The following is an 18,420-nucleotide window of genomic DNA, read 5'->3' as shown; positions in this document are numbered from 1 at the left end:
AGTTTCTTATATTGCTCTCTTGATCAGAAAAGTACTAGTTACAAAAAGTTAAAGGTAGAAATAACTAAGTTGTCATATATTGGTATTATTACTTTGTAATTCTTTTTAGTGATTCTTTTATATGAATGGCTAACATAATTTGAAAGTAATCCTTTTGTGTGATTAAGGGTTTAATTGATCAAAGCATTTTATATTCTAATAGTAACATATGCAATAGAAGGTATAGAGATGAAAAAGAAAATAACAAAATTGTCCCCATCTGTAGATGATTACCTGGCAAACCTAAGAGTTAACTGAAAAACCCATTGAAAGTGCTACAGTAATATTGAGAATTATGTTGCAACTTTAAATCTGTAAATATCATAGGGGGTTGATTTTACTTACTGATATAATTGTCATTAACCCAACCAGTGTAAAAACTATGTAAATTCTCTTGGACTCATATAACATGTGTGTAAGGTGAAATACATGGTGTTTATACTGGAAATATACTTTTTAATACCACTTAGGTAGCAAATAACATGAATATGCAAAAAATATTCTGGAAATGATTTTATTCATAGAACAGAAACATAATAACTAGAAATAAGATTCATAAGAAACTTATGAGGTTTTTATAAAGAAATATAAAACTCCACTGAAGGTTATAAAAGATGACTTGAATACATGGAAAAACATACCTTCTGGGAACAGGAAGACTCAACACTTCCCCACAGATATTTGTTAGTAAAAAGGAAACAGTTTTCAAAGCTGAACTGTGCTGCTTGTGCCATCAGGAGAGAATCAAAAATCAAAGCCAAGAGCTTCAGAAGTGGACTCCAGTAAATTACTTCCCATGTGTAATTACTTTCCCATGACGCACTGAAAGAACAGGGTGGAACCATGTACATTACAGTTCTCTCATGGACTTGCACCCTGACCTGTTAGTGATCCAGCTTGGATTAAGATATGTAGATGGGTAATAATGCCCTTAGTACCCTGGAAGAAACAAACAAAAGTCCTCTTGGAAAAGGTATTATCCTAGGCCTGAAGTTGGCCATAGACTTTTTTTCCCTTTAGTGTTCAACATTAAATACATATATTCAAGTATATACACACAGCATCCAAGAAGTGGGTAGAACCAGTGTGTTACAGACCAGTCTTGAGATATGTTACTCATCAGAGACAACCATTATACCTATGAAGTTGAAGGAAAGCAAAGATAGTACATAATAGTGGGAAGTTGGAAATGATTAAGTGACGAGGCAGATTTGAAAAAGAAGTAAATAAAATGAAAGACACCTAAAATTAACTCATTATTCAGGTTTAACAAAGCTGAAATGTGTATTAGCAAACTGGAAGATACAATTCAGAAGAAGCTATGCAAGGAGTACAGAAAAAAAAGGTAGGGAAAATACTATACAGAAGAAAAGGATAAGACTCAGGACGATGCAGTGAGATCTCATCTGTGTTTTATTGGACTCCCAGAAAGAAGAGAGGAAATAAAGGCCAAAGGAAATATTTGAAAGGATAGACAAATGGACCAGTAGAATAGAAGAGAGTATAAACACAGATCCCAGAACCCAGAATACTTGATTTATGACAAAGATAGCACTGTAGAATAATGGTGAATGATTGAGATTTTCAGTAATTGGTAACTGGACAATTGGGTGTTCATATAGAAAAAAATGGACTGTTATCATAAAAATCAATTAACGTTTGGAATAAAGATCTGATTGTTCAAAACAAAGTCTGTGGTGGATAATGAAAAATATCTTCTTGAGCTTTGGGTAGAGGAAGGTTTCTTTAACAAGACACAAAATTACTACAATTAAGAACTTACATCAGGCAAAATATAGGGAGTCACAGAGGGGGAAGGGTATTTGCAGTACAGCCCACAAAAGACTTTTATCTAAAATACGTTGAGTGCAAAACAAAGCTGTAAACTAAAAAAAAGGCAGCCCCATTGGAAAAGTGGACAAAATTGACCCTTGAACAACATGGGTTTGAAGTGTACAGGCTCACCTATATAAGGACTTTTTTCAGTAAGAATTTGGAAAAATTTTTGGAGATTTGCAACATCTTGGAAAAAACAAAGTGCAAAACCTAGAAATACTGAAAACATAAGAAAAGGTATGTTATGAATGCATAAGATATATGTAGATACTAGTCTATCATTTACTATAAAATACACATAAATCTCTTACTGTTTCAATTTATCAAAACTTATACAAACTATACATGGCACCATTCTCGGTCAAGAAAATGGTAGAAAGACAAAGATTCAGTGTTAAATCATAACTGCATAAAAGTAACTGTAGTACATACTGTACTACTGGAATAATTTAGTAGCTACCTCCTATTTAACTGTGGTGAACTCAGATGTTGCAAGTATCTGTTTAAAACACTGTGTGACACAAATCATCTCCAGATAAGCAGTTCAGCTCTCCAATAAATTGTGTACTGTAGTAAAAAGTGAACTTTTGTGGTTCTCCTGTATTTGTCATCTTGTTTATTTAGCGCAATACCATAAACCTTGTGACACTGGACCCATATGAAGTGCCACTTGTGATACTGGAAGAGCTCCCAAGAAATAAAGTCATGACATTACAAGAAAAAGCTGAATTGCTTGATGTGTACCAGAGATTGAGGTTTGCAGCTACAGTTGCCTGTTATTTCAAGATCAATGAATCCAGCATAAAGACCCTTGTAAAAAAGGAAAAGGAAACTCAATGAAGCCATTGCTGCAGCTGTACCAGCAGGTATGAAAAGCTTGCACTGTTCGTGAAATATCTTTTTATCTCATATTGAAAATGCTTTTATGTGGATGCAGGATTGCTACAAGAAAGTCATGCCTGTAAAGTCATTATGACAACTTAAAAGCAAAGGAAAGATCTAAAGCTGGAAAACTTAATGCCAGCAAAGGATGGTTTGATAATTTTAGACAGGTTTGGCTTTAAAAATGTCAAGATAACAGGAGAAGTAGCTTTTGCTGACCAAGAGGCAGTCCGTAAGTTCCCAGATGCCATTAAGAAAATCATTGAGGAGAAAGGGTGTGTCTGTCTGAACAGGTTTTTATGCAGAAGTACCCTATTCTGGGGCGGAAGGGAAACACCACAAAGGACATTTTAGTAGTAAGGAGGAGAAGCGAACACCAAGATTTAAGATTGGAAGGGATAGGCTAACTCTACTGTTTTGTGCAAATGCAGATGTGTTTATGATCAGGACTGCCCTATCTATAAAACTGCTAACCCCTGAGACTTGAAGGGAAAAGATGACAGCTGCCAGTTTTCTAGTTGTACAGCAAGGTAGCCGGGACCATAAGAACCCTTTTTCTGGATTTTCCATCAATGCTTTCCCTCTGAAGTCAGGAAGTAACCTTGCCAGTAAAGGGACTGCCGTTTAAAGTTCTTCTGATATTGGACAAAGGCCCGTGGCCACCCAGAACCCCATTAATTCAACACCAAAGACTTTGAAGTGGCCTGTTTGTCTTCAAACACAATGTATCTAATTCAGCCTCTAGATCAGGGCGTCATAAGGACCTCGAAGGCTTGTTACACAAGGTACTCCATGGAAAGGATTGTTCATGCTATGGAAAAGAACCCAGTATAGAGAACATGAAAATCTAGAAGGATTACACCATTGAAGATGCCATTGTTACAGGAAAAGATGTGAAAGCCATCAAGCTCTAAACAAATTCCTGCTGGAGAAAACTGTGTCCAGATGTTATGCGTGACTTCACAGGCCTTGTAACAGAGCTAATCAAGGAAATCATGAAAGAGATTGTAGAAATGGCAAAAAAAAAAAAGTGGGAGGTGAAAGTTTTCAAGATACAGATCTTAAAGAAATTCAAGAGCTAATAAACCACACCAGAAGAATTAAGACCATTTGGTGGAGATGAATTACTTCCAAACCAGTGTCAGATGAAGAAGAGCTGCCAGAAAACAAATTGGCATTAGTGTAGCATAAGGGTCTGATTATTCAAGACTGCTTTTAACTTTTTACAACATGGACCTAATGTCTTTGGTACAGGCACTGAAACTAAAGCAAACAATAGAAAAAGGATTGGTACTGTGTAGAAACATCATTGGAGAAATGAAAAAGCAAAAAAGTTAGAAACTGCTATTTCTGTAAAGTTACACTGGGTATGCCTGCCTCTCCTGCCTCCCCTTGCACCTCCTCCATCTCTTCCATCTCTGCTACCCCTGAGACAGCAGGACCAGTCCTGCTCTTCCTCTTCCACAGCCTACTCAACATGAAGATGATGAGAATGAAGACCTTTATGATGACCCACTTAACAAATTACTGAATAGTAAATAATCATGAGTACACTTCATAAACTTACCTGTTGTGTATGTGTGTGTCTTCATAAGAACCTTCTAACTGCAGCAAGAATTGTATGAGCCGTTTTGTGTCGTCATTGTCACCTAAGTATTCTGTAGAACATCACTTGCAATACTTGTATGGAAGTCAATAGCCTATCCTTATATAGGCATAAGATGAATGATATTTAATATAAAGTTAATGTTTTCTTGCTGTTTCACAACTTTCTTTGAAAGCATTGCATTACCATGTGTATGCATCTCACATAATTAGAGAATCTGTATATCAGCCTATCATCACAGGTAGGTGGTTACATAGAAATGTAACAATGTTCCCACACTGCATTATGACTATGAGTGTAATACATAAAGATTTTATAATGATTTGTGTAGAAGCTAGGTTACTGTGAAGCACTGTATTGATCATCCTAGGCTACCATAAAGCAGTCATACTGCTGCTTACTCATTTTGGTGCATGAATCATACCTGTAAATAATTAGGAATTTCTTTTTACTTCTGATGTCTAATGTTAGTAATAAATTATTTTATTTCAGATACAGTGTTTTGTATCATATAAGATGATATTGATGTAGGTGGTGACAGATGATGCATCTTATAAACAGATGGTGTAAACTTGCATGAGTAACTACAGTATAATACTGTAAATGTATTTTCCCTATGATTTTCTTAATAACATTTTTTATTTAGTTTACTTTATTGTAAGAATACAGTATATAATACATATAACCCAAAATAAGTTAATTAACTCTTACCATTCTGGTCAACAGTAGTTAAGTTTTGGGGGAGTCAAAAGTTATACACAGATTTTCAACTGTAGAGGGTTGGCACCTTTAACCCCATGTTGTTCAAGGGTCAACTGTATTTAACACTTTACCAAAGATGAAACCCAAATGATCAAAGGTATTTAACAGAGAACTCAATTCTTATTCTGGTTTTGTTTATCATAATGGAAAATTAAAAGGAATCTAAATAACAATGATAGGGAGTCAGCTAATTCAAATATCATATATATAAAATAGAAATGTTCTTCAATTATTACAAATGATTTATAATTTTAACTGGCTTACAATATATTAAAAATGTACAGAACATTATATGTCATCCACTTAGGTTAAAAAATATATATTTCATGAAGACCAGAAATATTTTTTAAAGTGACTCTATGGATGATGGTACTTGGAATGATTTTAATCACATATATCTTTACTGGTATTGTCTAGTCTTTCTAAACTGGGCCTGTACTGTTATGTTACTGATAACATAGAACGGTATACTAAAATTGGGGCATTATATCCAGTTTTCCATTGTGAGAGTAAACTTTATAGTTATTAAAATTCTGACCAAGTGAACTATCAATGTGAGAAAAATGTGTTCCTACACAGAAGCACGTAACTGTGTAGGATGTGCAGTAACAACACAGAAGAAGGTGGAATACTACAGTATATAAGACACACTGACAGCTTTCCCCCGTTTTCTTTTCAATTAAATGGTCCTCTAATTCCTTTTTTAGCAGTTACCCCCTTTTAATATTTCTTCTCCCTTTTTCCATTCTTCTTTAGGATCTTAAATTTTCTTTAAAATTTATTCTCTTAATTCATGGGAAAAAAACATGCTTTCTAAATTACATTTGATAAAGTAGATGAGTATATTACTGTAAAAATTATTTACAGCATGTGGATTTTAATAGGAAAGGATTTGATTTCTTTTCACTGTCATCAAAAGTGGTTTTTGTTTTTAGTTTGGGTCTGATATTATCTGACAAATTTAAAAAAATACTATTTGCTATATTTGTTTTGCCCTACTCCCAAGAAGCTTAGAGATAAATTTAGGGTTCATTACCCATCCATAAAGGTCTGCTTCAACTTATAATTGTTTTTAGGTCATTAATTGCCCTTTTAACCTTTTTGAAAGAAGGGGAAAAAATGTGAATAAATATGCAGTATATAAATATATGTGTATATACACACAGACAAGTGCAGTCTCTTACACTATGTAAACATGCTGTTTTAAATCTCTTTTAGCCAACAAATGGAATCTTCTTGAGCATGTTTCTAATTGTTTTGCCATTGGAATCCATGGCTCATGGGCTCTTCCATGAATTGGGTAGCTGTTTAGGTGGAACTTCTGTTGGATATGCTATTGTGATTCCTACCAACTTCTGCAGGTACAGTAATCTAGTATAATAACTACTTGACTCTAAACATCTTCCTAATATGTGTATGACTATGAATATAAAATAGCTCATTTTTCAAAGCTATAGTATTTTCAAAGTATAATACTCTGTTGCATTTTTTTCATTCATCCCAGATGCTTAAAAGCCTTTATCTACTCTGAGTAACAATAGAATCTTCAGGGTTCAGTTTAAATATCTTTTTGATAGATGTAATTATCTTATATTTTAGCTAAAAATTAGAAAATATAAATTTTCTAAGGAAAGGGATATCCTGTTTAAAAAAATGTCCTGTGAAACAATGTGGTGAAATATAATAGAACATACCCTGAACCTGAGAGTCCTAAATTTCAGTTGTTACCTTAGGCAGATTGTAACTTCTCTGACCTCATTGTCTCCATCTAAAATGCAAGTGACAATAGCTATTCTGCCCATCTCAGAGGAATGTTATGAAGAGCAAATGAGAATATGAATGTAAAATTTTGCCCATTGGAAATGTCACACAAATACCAGGAATTCAGAAGATTGGCAATGAAGTTAAATATGTATTTGTTTCTTTGCAGTTTTATTCCAAAATAATTTTTTACTCCAAATGTGTGGCAAATCTGAATGTATGTATTGCCACATTATAATTTAAGTACCTTTGAAATAGAAAAACTAGTTATTTGCTATTAGTGAATTCTGATGACTAGATATTCATCAGACTTTCCTTGGTTTATGGAGTTGTTAGGGAGACTTGAACTAAAGTTTTTATCTGATTTCAAATATTTGACATAAAATCCCTAAATAGATTATTCATAGTAAATATTTTCCTCTATGTAAAAGGCTTGATAAAAGGTGAAAAGTCTCATGAGAAGTAAAAGAAATAGATTTAGTAGGGTCCCATAAAGTAAGATGTGACAACTTGCGGGAAGAGAAGATAATTTGCATGGTCAGACTTTTATTCCATTATAATTTTTGTTTATGTATTGCTTATTCTTTTACCCTCTGTGACTTAAACATTATAAATATGGAACAAAATGTTTCATCCTCTTAATGAAAACTACTGTTATTAGAATAGTGTTGGTAATACATAAAGCAAAATAGAAATTTTCAAAATTCCTGATAGAAATCCCTTTTCTAGACAGGAGTGATTTTTTTTCCTCCCTCAGTATTGATAGCATTTTGAGTCTGCTGGTTCTAAGATTTTGTTCTATCATCTTTACTAGATGACTGTTTTACATTTGTTCTATGATTAGATCTAGATCTAATCTTCAATTAGTGTTCAATAATATAGGGCAATGAACTAAATAATTGTTTTAAAATGCCACTAATAGGTATTTTTATACTATCATTAACGTATCTTAAGTTTGTAAAAATTATGTACCTTTAGTAAAACTTGAACTTTATAAACTCAATACAGAAATTAAATATAACTTAAGATACTGCTTCCATATTTTGTTTAAATTTTTTTCTCAAGAAAAATTCTTGAGCCATTGGGTAAAATCAGCATATTCTTGCTTTTAAAAAGTCGTGTCCAATATCTGTCATTTAGTAAGATAATAGGAATAAAAAACAAAAAACAAAGTAATACTGCCTGTATTTAGAGATTGTCTCCCAGCTTTCAGTTTGGTTATTGTTTTATTGATAAATAAAATTTTTTGAAACTAGGCTTTGATGTCCCAAGTTTAGTTGTTAGCAGTACAGAAATTTTAGAAAAAGAGATTTTTAAAAATAGCCTGCCATTTAGTTAGCAACGATTAGCATTTTTAGACAATTAGTTATAAGCAAAGAATAAGAATGTGACATAGAATGAATACTACTTAAACACCAAAAAAACTTTTTTTTTCTTCTCCTTTAGCCCTCATGGTCAGCCAACACTTCTTCCACCAGAACACGTACAGGAGTTAAATTTTAGGTCTACTGGCATGCTCAATGCTATCCAAAGATTTTTTGCATATCATATGATTGAGACCTATGGATGTGACTATTCCACAAGTGGACTGTCTTTTGATACTCTACATTCCAAACTGAAAGCTTTCCTTGAACTTCGGACTGTGGATGGACCTAGACATGATACATACATTTTGTATTACAGTGGGCACAGCCATAGTACAGGAGAGTGGGCTCTTGCAGGTAAGTTCACCTCTGGCAGTTTCACTGTTGTGAAGATACACCTGTTTGTGGAAATCTGTCTTTCACATGGACACATTACATTTCCAGAATTCTCAGTTTCCTACTTCACAACTTACCAAATATACATGTGACTGTTTTTTCTTTTCTCCAGCATACCTGTTTAGCATAATTTTAGTAATCTTTAAAGGTTTTGAGAATTATGTCTCAGTAATGTATTTACTGGAAGAAAAATCTGTCATGATCTGAGAGTTATTAAATACAGTTAGACTTTTCTAAAACTAACTTTACTACTACTTCTAAGTCTTTAAATGTTACAAATCTGATTTCAGTAGCCCCTTCACTTGGGCAGTTTTATTTATGTTAGAAAGCTCGCCAAAATATTAAATAGCAAATGATGCCATATCACAAGGGTAAGGCTTAGGTTAAACAGACCTTGTCTCTTGTCCTAATTTGCCACAACAGTGTTATTTTAGGCAAGTTACTTAACTTCTCTCAGTTTCGGTTCTCTTATTTATAAGATGACGGGTACTATGGAATCACCTTCCCAAACTAGATGTAAATTTGTTTGTTGGTCTTCCCCAGTAGAGTAGAGACCCAAAGTCAAGGGCTTTGTTTGATGAATTATTTACTTAGTGCCTCCAACAAAGCCTGGTAATAGGGGATCCTTATGTAATTGATAGGTGTATAAAATCACTGAATGAATCATGAAAAAGGTAATTTTCTTATTTTAGATTAGAAATAGTTCTTTTAATTATATCTTGCTTTTTTTCCATTAAATTCTGTTTTACCTTAAGAACACATAGAAATAGATATTCAGCTGAAAAAATACCTAAGTATTATGGAAGGACAGAAGCAAAGCTGCCAATACAAGCTCCAGAAGGAAGGAAACTAATTCAAGGTTAAAGCAGAGATGATTTTTAAACCATCATGGTTGCACTTATTTCCTGCCAGATTTGTAACCAAGGTTTTTATCATAAGACATACTTCTGTAGTTTTTTGGTTTTGCAAATAAATATTGAATATCTCAATGGCTGTCTGAAGTCAAACACTTACTGAGCATATTTGAAGCTCAGCTACTATGCCTGGTATTTTATACACATTGTTAAGATTTACCCTTCACTTGAAATCCTTTGAGGTAAATACTGTCACATCCATCACCTTCATTTTTCAAAGGATGAAAGGAAAGCAGAAAGTAGTTACCAAACTTATCTATGGTCATACTACTGCTAAGTGATGGAACTGTGATTTAAGCCCAGGATCTGCCTGACCCATAATGTGTATGTTTTTCCCCATTGTATCCTGTTGCTGCTCAAGGCAAAAATCTTGAAGGTAAAAAAAATGGCATGTTCTGTTTAAGTAGATATTTTTGTTAGCTTGGTTTACCTTTTTTTCGAAATACTAGAATACAAACAAAGGTAGTCAACATTAAAGCTTCTTGAATATAGTTTATGAAGTCATTTACTTGACCTATAACTTTTTAATAGCTCACTGTAGAAAACAACTTTTTAACATTTATGGCTATTTTAATTCCAGGTAAAGTATGGCAGTCTGTGTACTTTCCTTCAGAGCATAAAGGAAAATTCTAGTCAATTTAAAATCTTCAGAGAAATAGACTTTCAGAGCTGAAAGCAGGGATTGAGTATTGAAAACTTACTGTAGTGCTCATAATAATGAACTCTTCCTGAATCAATGGGAAAAAAAGACATAATCTTGGTAATCATGCATCTATCTGTAGTTATTTTTAAGTATTATAATGAAGTAGTTTTAAAGGTAATATTTAATCTTATGTATTTACATAAGGATTTTTAAATAGATTTTCAAAAAGTTTGCATTTTTTTAAAGATGTTTTTGGAAATAAATTATAGGTGTTCAGTTTAATATTTATATCTGTTTTTTCTTTTCCTAGGAAAAGTAATGTACACCAAGAAAAATAGCATATATATCATTGTTCTTAAATTGTCATTCACTGTGAGTGAGGAATAATTTATAAAGACTTAGAAACTTTAGAGTTACATTTTAGGTAATGTCTAGCAATTACATTCTAAAATACTATCTTGATAATTAATTTTTTTGAACTATGTCACCGATATGCTGACCATTATAGAATTCCTCGATTAGCCAAGATTTGTTCCTGTATGCTCAGCTTTCTTTGTCAGAGACTTAATTGTAAAAAGTTGAAAAAAACAATGGAGAGAAAACATAGCTTGACATGGCCCTCTTTTCCCTGAGAGGGGTAGATTTTGTTCCCTAATTCAGCACGCCTATCCTGTCATGGCCTGAGGCACCCGGCTCATTTGCAGGTAGCCAGGTTAAAACAGGCACAGGGACTGAGCCTTCTTTTCAGTGAGTTTCTGCCGTGGCCTGCCAGAGACAGCTCTCCAAGCCAAGGCTGATTCTACCTCAGACACAATACTGCACATCCCTGCCCTGAAGAATACTTCATTCCAACCCAGGAACAAAAATTCTGAGAGTTTACCAGTAGTTACTAAAAAACTTCTAAAGTAGGAAACACCATGACTGGATTTTACTTGAGTTAGCAAATTAAGAGTCACTCCAGAACTAAATATCACTGTGAGGACAAGAATCTATATTTGCCCTTTATTCTATAACTTTACTCACAGTATTTCTTAGAATATGTAGTCTTTACATGTATGGGGTTTCATAATATGAAACCTGCATTTTTGCCTCATACCTGAAAAACATGGGTAGAAACAATTATGGTAATGAAAAGAAAGAAATAAATGAAAAAAATGCGGATTATCTATAAAGCAATTCATTACAGATAAACAGAGCTTTAAAAAGCAGTCTCAGTTACTTGAACGGCATCAGATGGCTGTTATGTGAGATACATGTAAGTACTTTGCATCTGGGCCAAAAGCCACGTGCAACATAGAACCAGTTCATAAGAGAAAGAGCAAAACAAGGGAAGAGAATAGTCAATTTAAAAGGCTTTAATGCTACTTTAAGTCTCTTGTTGATATCTAAAGAGCATATATATAAGAGAATTAGTATAGAATGTGAAGAACATTTATTGAAATAGTTGTAGAAGGCAAGTTAGACAATGATGTTTTTGTGCAGATGGAATTTGTATAATAGCTCTTATAATTTGTATCATCCTTTGATCTCCAGAGCAATTTAATAGAACTGGTAGTAATGAAAAGTTAATATCCGACCATTTTGAAAAGTTGTCTTTTGGAGATCTCTGTGAAGCAGCACATTAGTAATGTGTGTGGACCATGTATTGAAATTGTGCCTCTGAGATGATATGCCTTGGTGTAAGAGCAATTCATGAGACAAATGTTGGAGCCTAGGATATAACAGGCTGATGAATAAAATATTAATTATTCATAAAGAATGTGCTATATACCCTGGCTTCACAGGTCATAGTTTTAATAGAAAGAGAAATCTAAAGGATTCTCTTCCTCTCCCATGTTGTCATTCTGATTGCTAAGTGAAGAGGATGGTTTCTCATGGTAAAAATGTATATTCTGATGTTAGGTTGTCGGAGCTTGTGCTGGTAAGCTGTAGCATATTAAAATTGTTTTCTAATTATGAAAGGAACATATGCTCAATGTGAAAATTTTGGAAAGTAGAGAAAAGTATAACAAAAACTACCTGCCAAACACCCAGCAACAACCACCGCTATTATTTTTGTAGATACATTTCTATGTCATGCTTTTTCTCCTAGTATCACAGACATTTTCTCATGAAGGAATTTTCTTATAAAATTCCTTCATAATTTATTTCCATTCCCCTTAGTTGATTCTGATTTTATACCACCTTAGATAGCAGTGGGAAGAAGATTTTTAATTTTTGTCTCCATTTCTGCCTTTTCCTTAGAATAAATTCGTGTGATTGGAATTGTTGTATTAGTGTACCACTGAGCCAGAACCAGGACTAGGGTAAGGTGAGGAAGGCAGTTTCCTGGGGCCCAAAGTGCAAGAGGGTGCCAAAAATTAAATCAAGATAATATTTTGATGCAGTATATTTGAAAATCAAAACTAATGCAAAAAACTATCCACAATGAACCAGATGTAAAGCCTACTAAGTTGTAAGACAGATTTCTAGGTCACACTTATGAACTTAGACCTTTCTGGATATATTATACCTGAAAAACAACAAAGGATTTAAAAAATTATTTGGAAGTTTATTCTAAACTCATTCTTGTATAGGTAGAAAGAATGTTTCATTTTCATTTAGTAGGTTTCCTGCATATGAGGATAGGGAAACACCACTTGTTTAGTGGTGTAGAACAGGTGTCAGCAAACTTCTGTGCTGTAATAGTGCAAAAGCAGCCATAGAAAGAAATGTAAATGAGTGTTATTTATGAAAATAATATGAAATGTAAACTGTCCGATTTTCACATGTCATGAACTTTTGTTCCTTTTTCTTTTTAACCATTAAAATGTAAAATCAGTTCTTAGCTGTCAGGCCATACAAACACAGGTGGCAGGCAGAATTTGGCCACAGACAATAATTTGCTGCCCTTTGAATATTAGCTTTCCTTTGTGATTTTAATTTTCATTAACTTTATAAAACAATTTTCTTAATGTATCATAGCAGATTTCTTTTTTAATATAACAAGGATGATTGTCTTTTGCTTTTTGTTTTTTTTTACCTGAAGTCAAAAGTCTTTTTTTAAAAAGTCTCTTAAAGTATCTTTAAAGGCTCCATCTATTATTTTTTTTTTTATGCTTAACATATTTAATTCCAAGACTTTCAAGAAAATACACTTAAAAATATATTCTTGAAAGAGGTTTCAGTAGTTATTACTCTGTTGCATTTTCTTCTGTTCCCAGGTGGAGACATACTACGCCTTGACACACTTCTAGAATGGTGGAGAGAAAAGAATGGTTCCTTCTGTTCCCGACTCATTATTGTATTAGACAGTGAGAATTCAACCCCTTGGGTGAAAGAAGTGAGAAAAATCAGTGACCAGTATATTGCAGTGCAAGGAGCAGAACTGACAAAGATAGTAGACATTGAAGAAGCTGACCCACCACAGCTGGGTGACTTTACAAAAGACTGGGTAGAATATAACTGCAATTCCACTAATAACATCTGCTGGACTGAAAAGGGACGCACAGTGAAAGCAGTATATGGTGTGTCAAAACGGTGGAGTGACTACACTCTACATTTGCCGACGGGAAGCGATGTGGCCAAGCATTGGATGTTACACTTTCCTCGTATTACGTATCCACTAGTGCATTTGGCAAACTGGTTGTGTGGTCTGAACCTGTGTTGGATCTGCAAAACTTGCTTTAGGTGCTTGAAAAGATTAAAAATGAGTTGGTTTCTTCCTACTGTGCTGGACACAGGACAAGGCTTCAAACTTGTCAAATCTTAATTTGCAACCCAAAGTGTAAACCCGTTATTGGGAGTTCATACTACAAACAGTTATCACTGACTTGCCATTTTTTTGTATATTGTGTTTTGTTTGTGAAAAATATCTTGCTTCTCTGTAGCTGCTCTCACTTTGTCTTTTCTCAAGTAATTATGCCATATGTAAGATGTTGGGAATAAGCATTATTTTATACTAAAAGTATGTGGGGAGTCATAAATGCTGACTATATAAATGCAGAAGAGAGGTTAAAAGTAGCAAAGCACTTTGAGGAATATTTGCATATGCCTCTGATTAGAAAGAAAACATTTGTCTATGCTCTGCAATAGCCAATGAAGAATTACTAATGCCTTATTTTCTAGGCATAGATTAGAGAATATAGATCAGTTTGTTTACTTTATGAAAAAACTGCCAATTTGCTTACAGAGGATTATTTTTTGTGAACAGTAGATTTGAGTCAAAGACCATTTGAAGAATTTACAAACTCTTTCTTAGAAAAAAAGAAGTCTGCCTGAAATGAATATAAAATTTGCTTATAGTCCATCACATTCAGGTGTCTTCATTGTGACCTGGTACCAGTATAGCAAAGAAGCCCAAATTACCCTTTAGATCAAAACATTATTCATTAGGGAACTGTAAGAAGTTAAAGTCTACAAGTTGCCTTTTCATGCATTGGTGGGGGTGGGGAATGATCTCTGAAAACACTGGCAATTTTTAAGTCTTTCTCAGGGTAACAATATTTTCTTCATGAACAATGTTTTCAGCTACAAATTCCTTCCAAATTGTCTTCCCTTTCAAAAAAAATTTATAAAAGAAATTTACCAACTTCTCATTTAATCTATTTGCAGTATTCAGAAATGACTATGATCTCTATAAAGCTAATGCTCTGCAATGAAAATTATTTCACAAATCCCCCATTAGTGATAACATTTTTTCTACTGAAGGTCAAAGTATTGGAAACAGGTCATTTTTTTCTTGTATTATGTAAAAAGTATTCATATTGGCACTTTTAGTTATGCATAATGGTGTGGTTGTAATGTTTAAAACTTAATTCAGTGTTTTGTCTGATTAAAGCAGGCACTGATCAGAGTATCTCCTAAGAAGTAATTTACCTCCTATTCCCTTCCAATAATCCTTATAGTCTAAACTTTCATCTCTAAGACATAACAAGAAGGGAATAGAATTAAACCAGGGGATAATCTAATCTTTGTTGTTTAAATTGTGCAACTTCTCACCATTGAAGCCATTTTTCCAGCCTCTGAGGGAGGAAATATGCCTCTACCTTTTTATACCTGGTGACTTGAAAATTGAAGTTTTAATTAGAAGTCACTTAGTGTCAGGGAACTGATATACCACAATCTATGCAGCATTGTTATAGTCTTATTATTTCTGTGTTTTGGGTATGATTTTCCTAATGCTTTGAATAAAATTTTTCATGTAACATGCAAATAAGTTACTGAATATTTTACTATATTAAAAATGATAATCATTAAAAATGCCCATATATTAGATTTCATGGTTCATAGAGGGTAATTTGAGAATTTCCAATATTTTTGGTTACATATTTATATCAACACCATCCAAATGAAATAGTATAGTGTTCATTAATATTGAGGAATAGTATAGCAGAAAAGCCAAGTGTTAAAATCATGAGCTTACAACTTCAAAAAAAGAGTTAAATTAACTTTAAGTAAAATCTCCTTTTAAATTTCTGTGATATTATTGAGCGAATTAGCTTTTAACTAAAGCATAACTCTTTACTCTGAGAAAGTCAAATGTTGAGGTATATTCTATATTCTTTATAAAGTAGTAGTAGTAAAATGGCACTAAAAGTCATATTCAAAAGTTAGCAGACAGTTTTACAGCCACAAAGCTAATGTTTTATCTGAAAGTACAACCAAAAAAGGTTTGGGCTAAAAATGTGACTTCAGCCAATTTATTACTTGTTGTTAAAGTTTTGGAATATCCACTTTGATTAATTCTCCTACTCAAACAAAAAGTACAAATGACTCTTAGGAGACTGCATGCTAAATTAAAGCTGTGAATTTTAAAACATTAAAGTAACTGATACTATAAAGAAGGAATATTACAGGAAGGAAGGAATTGATTTATACTTTTACCTCAAGATTAATAGATCTGACAGTTAATGAGACCAGTTTTCTTATAGCTGTTATTTTATATATCATATGTTAAAGAGTTACTTGGAGTGATAGGAATTATTTTAGGGCAAAACTTTACCATTCCACTAAAAAGAAATAGTAATATGGAGGTATTTTTCAGCATAATGTTGTCTTGTTTCCTTGTATATACCTTGCTAAAACCACAAAAGCACTACCCCCAAAGAACATCTTTTTTAAAAGTGTACACTGTGGTGTGATAAATTAAGGAAATTCTTTTTCATCCCATTATTTTTCATATATGCTATTATTTCATTCACACATTTTGTTTTAATTTGCTCTGACTAATCTCTTCTTCCCTGGGATATTTGGATTTATCTTTGCATAGCTTTCTACCATGATCTTAATAAATACAAAATTGTACAGAACAGATCTTTTTCAGAAGACCGTTTTTATGACCAGTGTTTTTATATAAGTCCTATGCTTTTAAAAAATTACATTGCTAATTAAAATGTACTTATACTTAATGCATGAGTGGATAGTGTTTTTTTTTCCTTAAAGCTTCATTAGAATTTAAAACTACATTTGGCTTAAATATATTTGCTGTTTTGGATACTGCCTTTTTATATGTATTCATTCACATTTCAGACTAAGTTAAGTTTCTTTCAAAGTAGTGTTCTATATTACCTTTCCACAAGTGGTGTGATAGTTAACATTATATGCCAGAAGAAAATGGTTTAAGAATGTGATTAGGTCTATTTGATAGTAAATGCTCAAAGGAATTATTAGAGCTGTCATTACTTTTGAACATCTTTTTGGAAATCACTAGTCTCATTTCTTCACCAGAAGAGGCTTACACCACTTAGTATTTCTGGTACACAATTAACCTAGAACAGTGCCTTGCCCATAATAGGAGGCATTTTAAAATATTTTTGAGTGAATAAATTTAGAATCATAGGGAGAAATTAGAGGAACTTAATGGTATTTTCTTTACAATTTTAAGTGGGTATTATTTCAAGATCATTAAGTTGATTACTAAAGACTATTACAGAATCAGTGAAAGGAAAACACATTTGTAGTTAATAAGTGTCAGGGAGCTGGGGAGGAAGATGGCAGAATAGGGGGTCACTGTGATAAATTCATACACTTACACAATGGGGAAGCAACTGTATCTAATACAAATAACTGAAAAGGACCTGAAGATCTACACAACAGATCTATACCTTGCTAAAAAAAAAAGAGAAGACCACATTGACAAGGGTAAAGAGGCAGTGCTGCAATCAGTGGAGATATAAGTTCTTCATCCCAACCTACAAGGGTGGGGATGGGGGAGAGAGGAGATAAATGCCTGGGAACTTAGCACACCTGGCTGGCCCTAGGGATCTGCTCCAGAAAATTTCCCATAGCATTGGGCCTATGAAAATCAACAGGGCTGGATGCCAGGGAGAGCTGGAGGGCTGTGGGGGAGCAAGTATCTGTTGGTCGATGACTGGCATGCTCTGTCAATTGTTCTGAGACCCAACATAGAAAAGCAATTTGAAAGGAGACCTACTAACTTTGGGAAGTGTGCCAGAGGGGTATGGGCCTGAGAAAGGGCTAGTGGATACCATTTTTCCACATTTCCTTGACCAAGCTGCCCAGACATTTGGAGCCAATTTTGAAACTCCACATTAACCCTGCCTGCCCTGCTCTAGCATTCCCCTGAGGACTTGTCCCACCCAACATGCAGCCCAGTAGTCGGATTGGCCATTTCTGGTGGCCAAGCTGAGAGCAGACCCTGCCCACAGCCCACCGACAGTTGTGGGTCAGCCACAACAGGAGAATGTGCATAGCCCACACAGGGGACACCCCTTGAGCCCCTGGCTCTGGTGAGCAAGGGATTTTGCACTTCTGGGTACCACAGGGTACCTACTGCATAAAGCCAGGTTTCAAGATGAGGAGTTACAGTTGATCTTTCTAATACATAGAAATAACATAGAACCAGACAACATGAGGAGGCAGAGGAATGTGTTCCAAACAACAAAACAAAACATGAGAAAAAAGTGCTAAATGAAACAGAGATAATCTACTTGATAATTCAAAGTAATAAGTCATAAAAATGGTCTCTGAACTGGAGAAAAGACAATCACAAGGAGAACTTCAATAACAGTACAAAAAATATAAAAAATGAACCAGTCAGGAAAGAATAGCAGCTCGAGAGGATTAAAGATGGTGACATGAAATGAGACTGAGGCTTCCTCCTAAAACTGCATATAACATGAAAATATAATTAATATGACTAATCCTGAAAGAGCAACAGGAAAGAGGGTTGCACCAAACTGCATACACCTGGAGAAAAGAATAAACCTCACAGAA

At 33.9% G+C, this 18,420-nt stretch overlaps 1 protein-coding gene across 5 annotated transcripts in view; it reads left to right on the top strand.

Annotated features, from left to right (window-relative positions):
• Window positions 1-16,592, top strand: part of TMEM168 (transmembrane protein 168) — a 59,562-nt gene extending 42,970 nt beyond the window's left edge. For 4 of the 5 annotated variants that reach the window (XM_036875431.2, XM_036875430.2, XM_057504679.1 and 1 more), the window contains exons 3-5: window positions 6,344-6,486; window positions 8,333-8,607; window positions 13,407-16,592. In XM_036875431.2, the coding sequence (XP_036731326.2) occupies window positions 6,344-6,486; window positions 8,333-8,607; window positions 13,407-13,954 (966 nt within the window). In that variant the 3' untranslated portion in view covers window positions 13,955-16,592. Of the gene's footprint in view, window positions 1-2,509; window positions 2,742-6,343; window positions 6,487-8,332; window positions 8,608-13,406 lie in introns of those variants that run through there. The other variant, XM_036875436.2, reaches the window with a different exon arrangement.
• Window positions 16,593-18,420: the final 1,828 nt, after the last annotated feature.

This window comes from Manis pentadactyla, chromosome 7 (assembly GCF_030020395.1).
Source record: "Manis pentadactyla isolate mManPen7 chromosome 7, mManPen7.hap1, whole genome shotgun sequence".
NCBI lineage: Eukaryota > Metazoa > Chordata > Mammalia > Pholidota > Manidae > Manis > Manis pentadactyla.
This window is presented reverse-complemented; position numbering and strand designations above follow the sequence as displayed.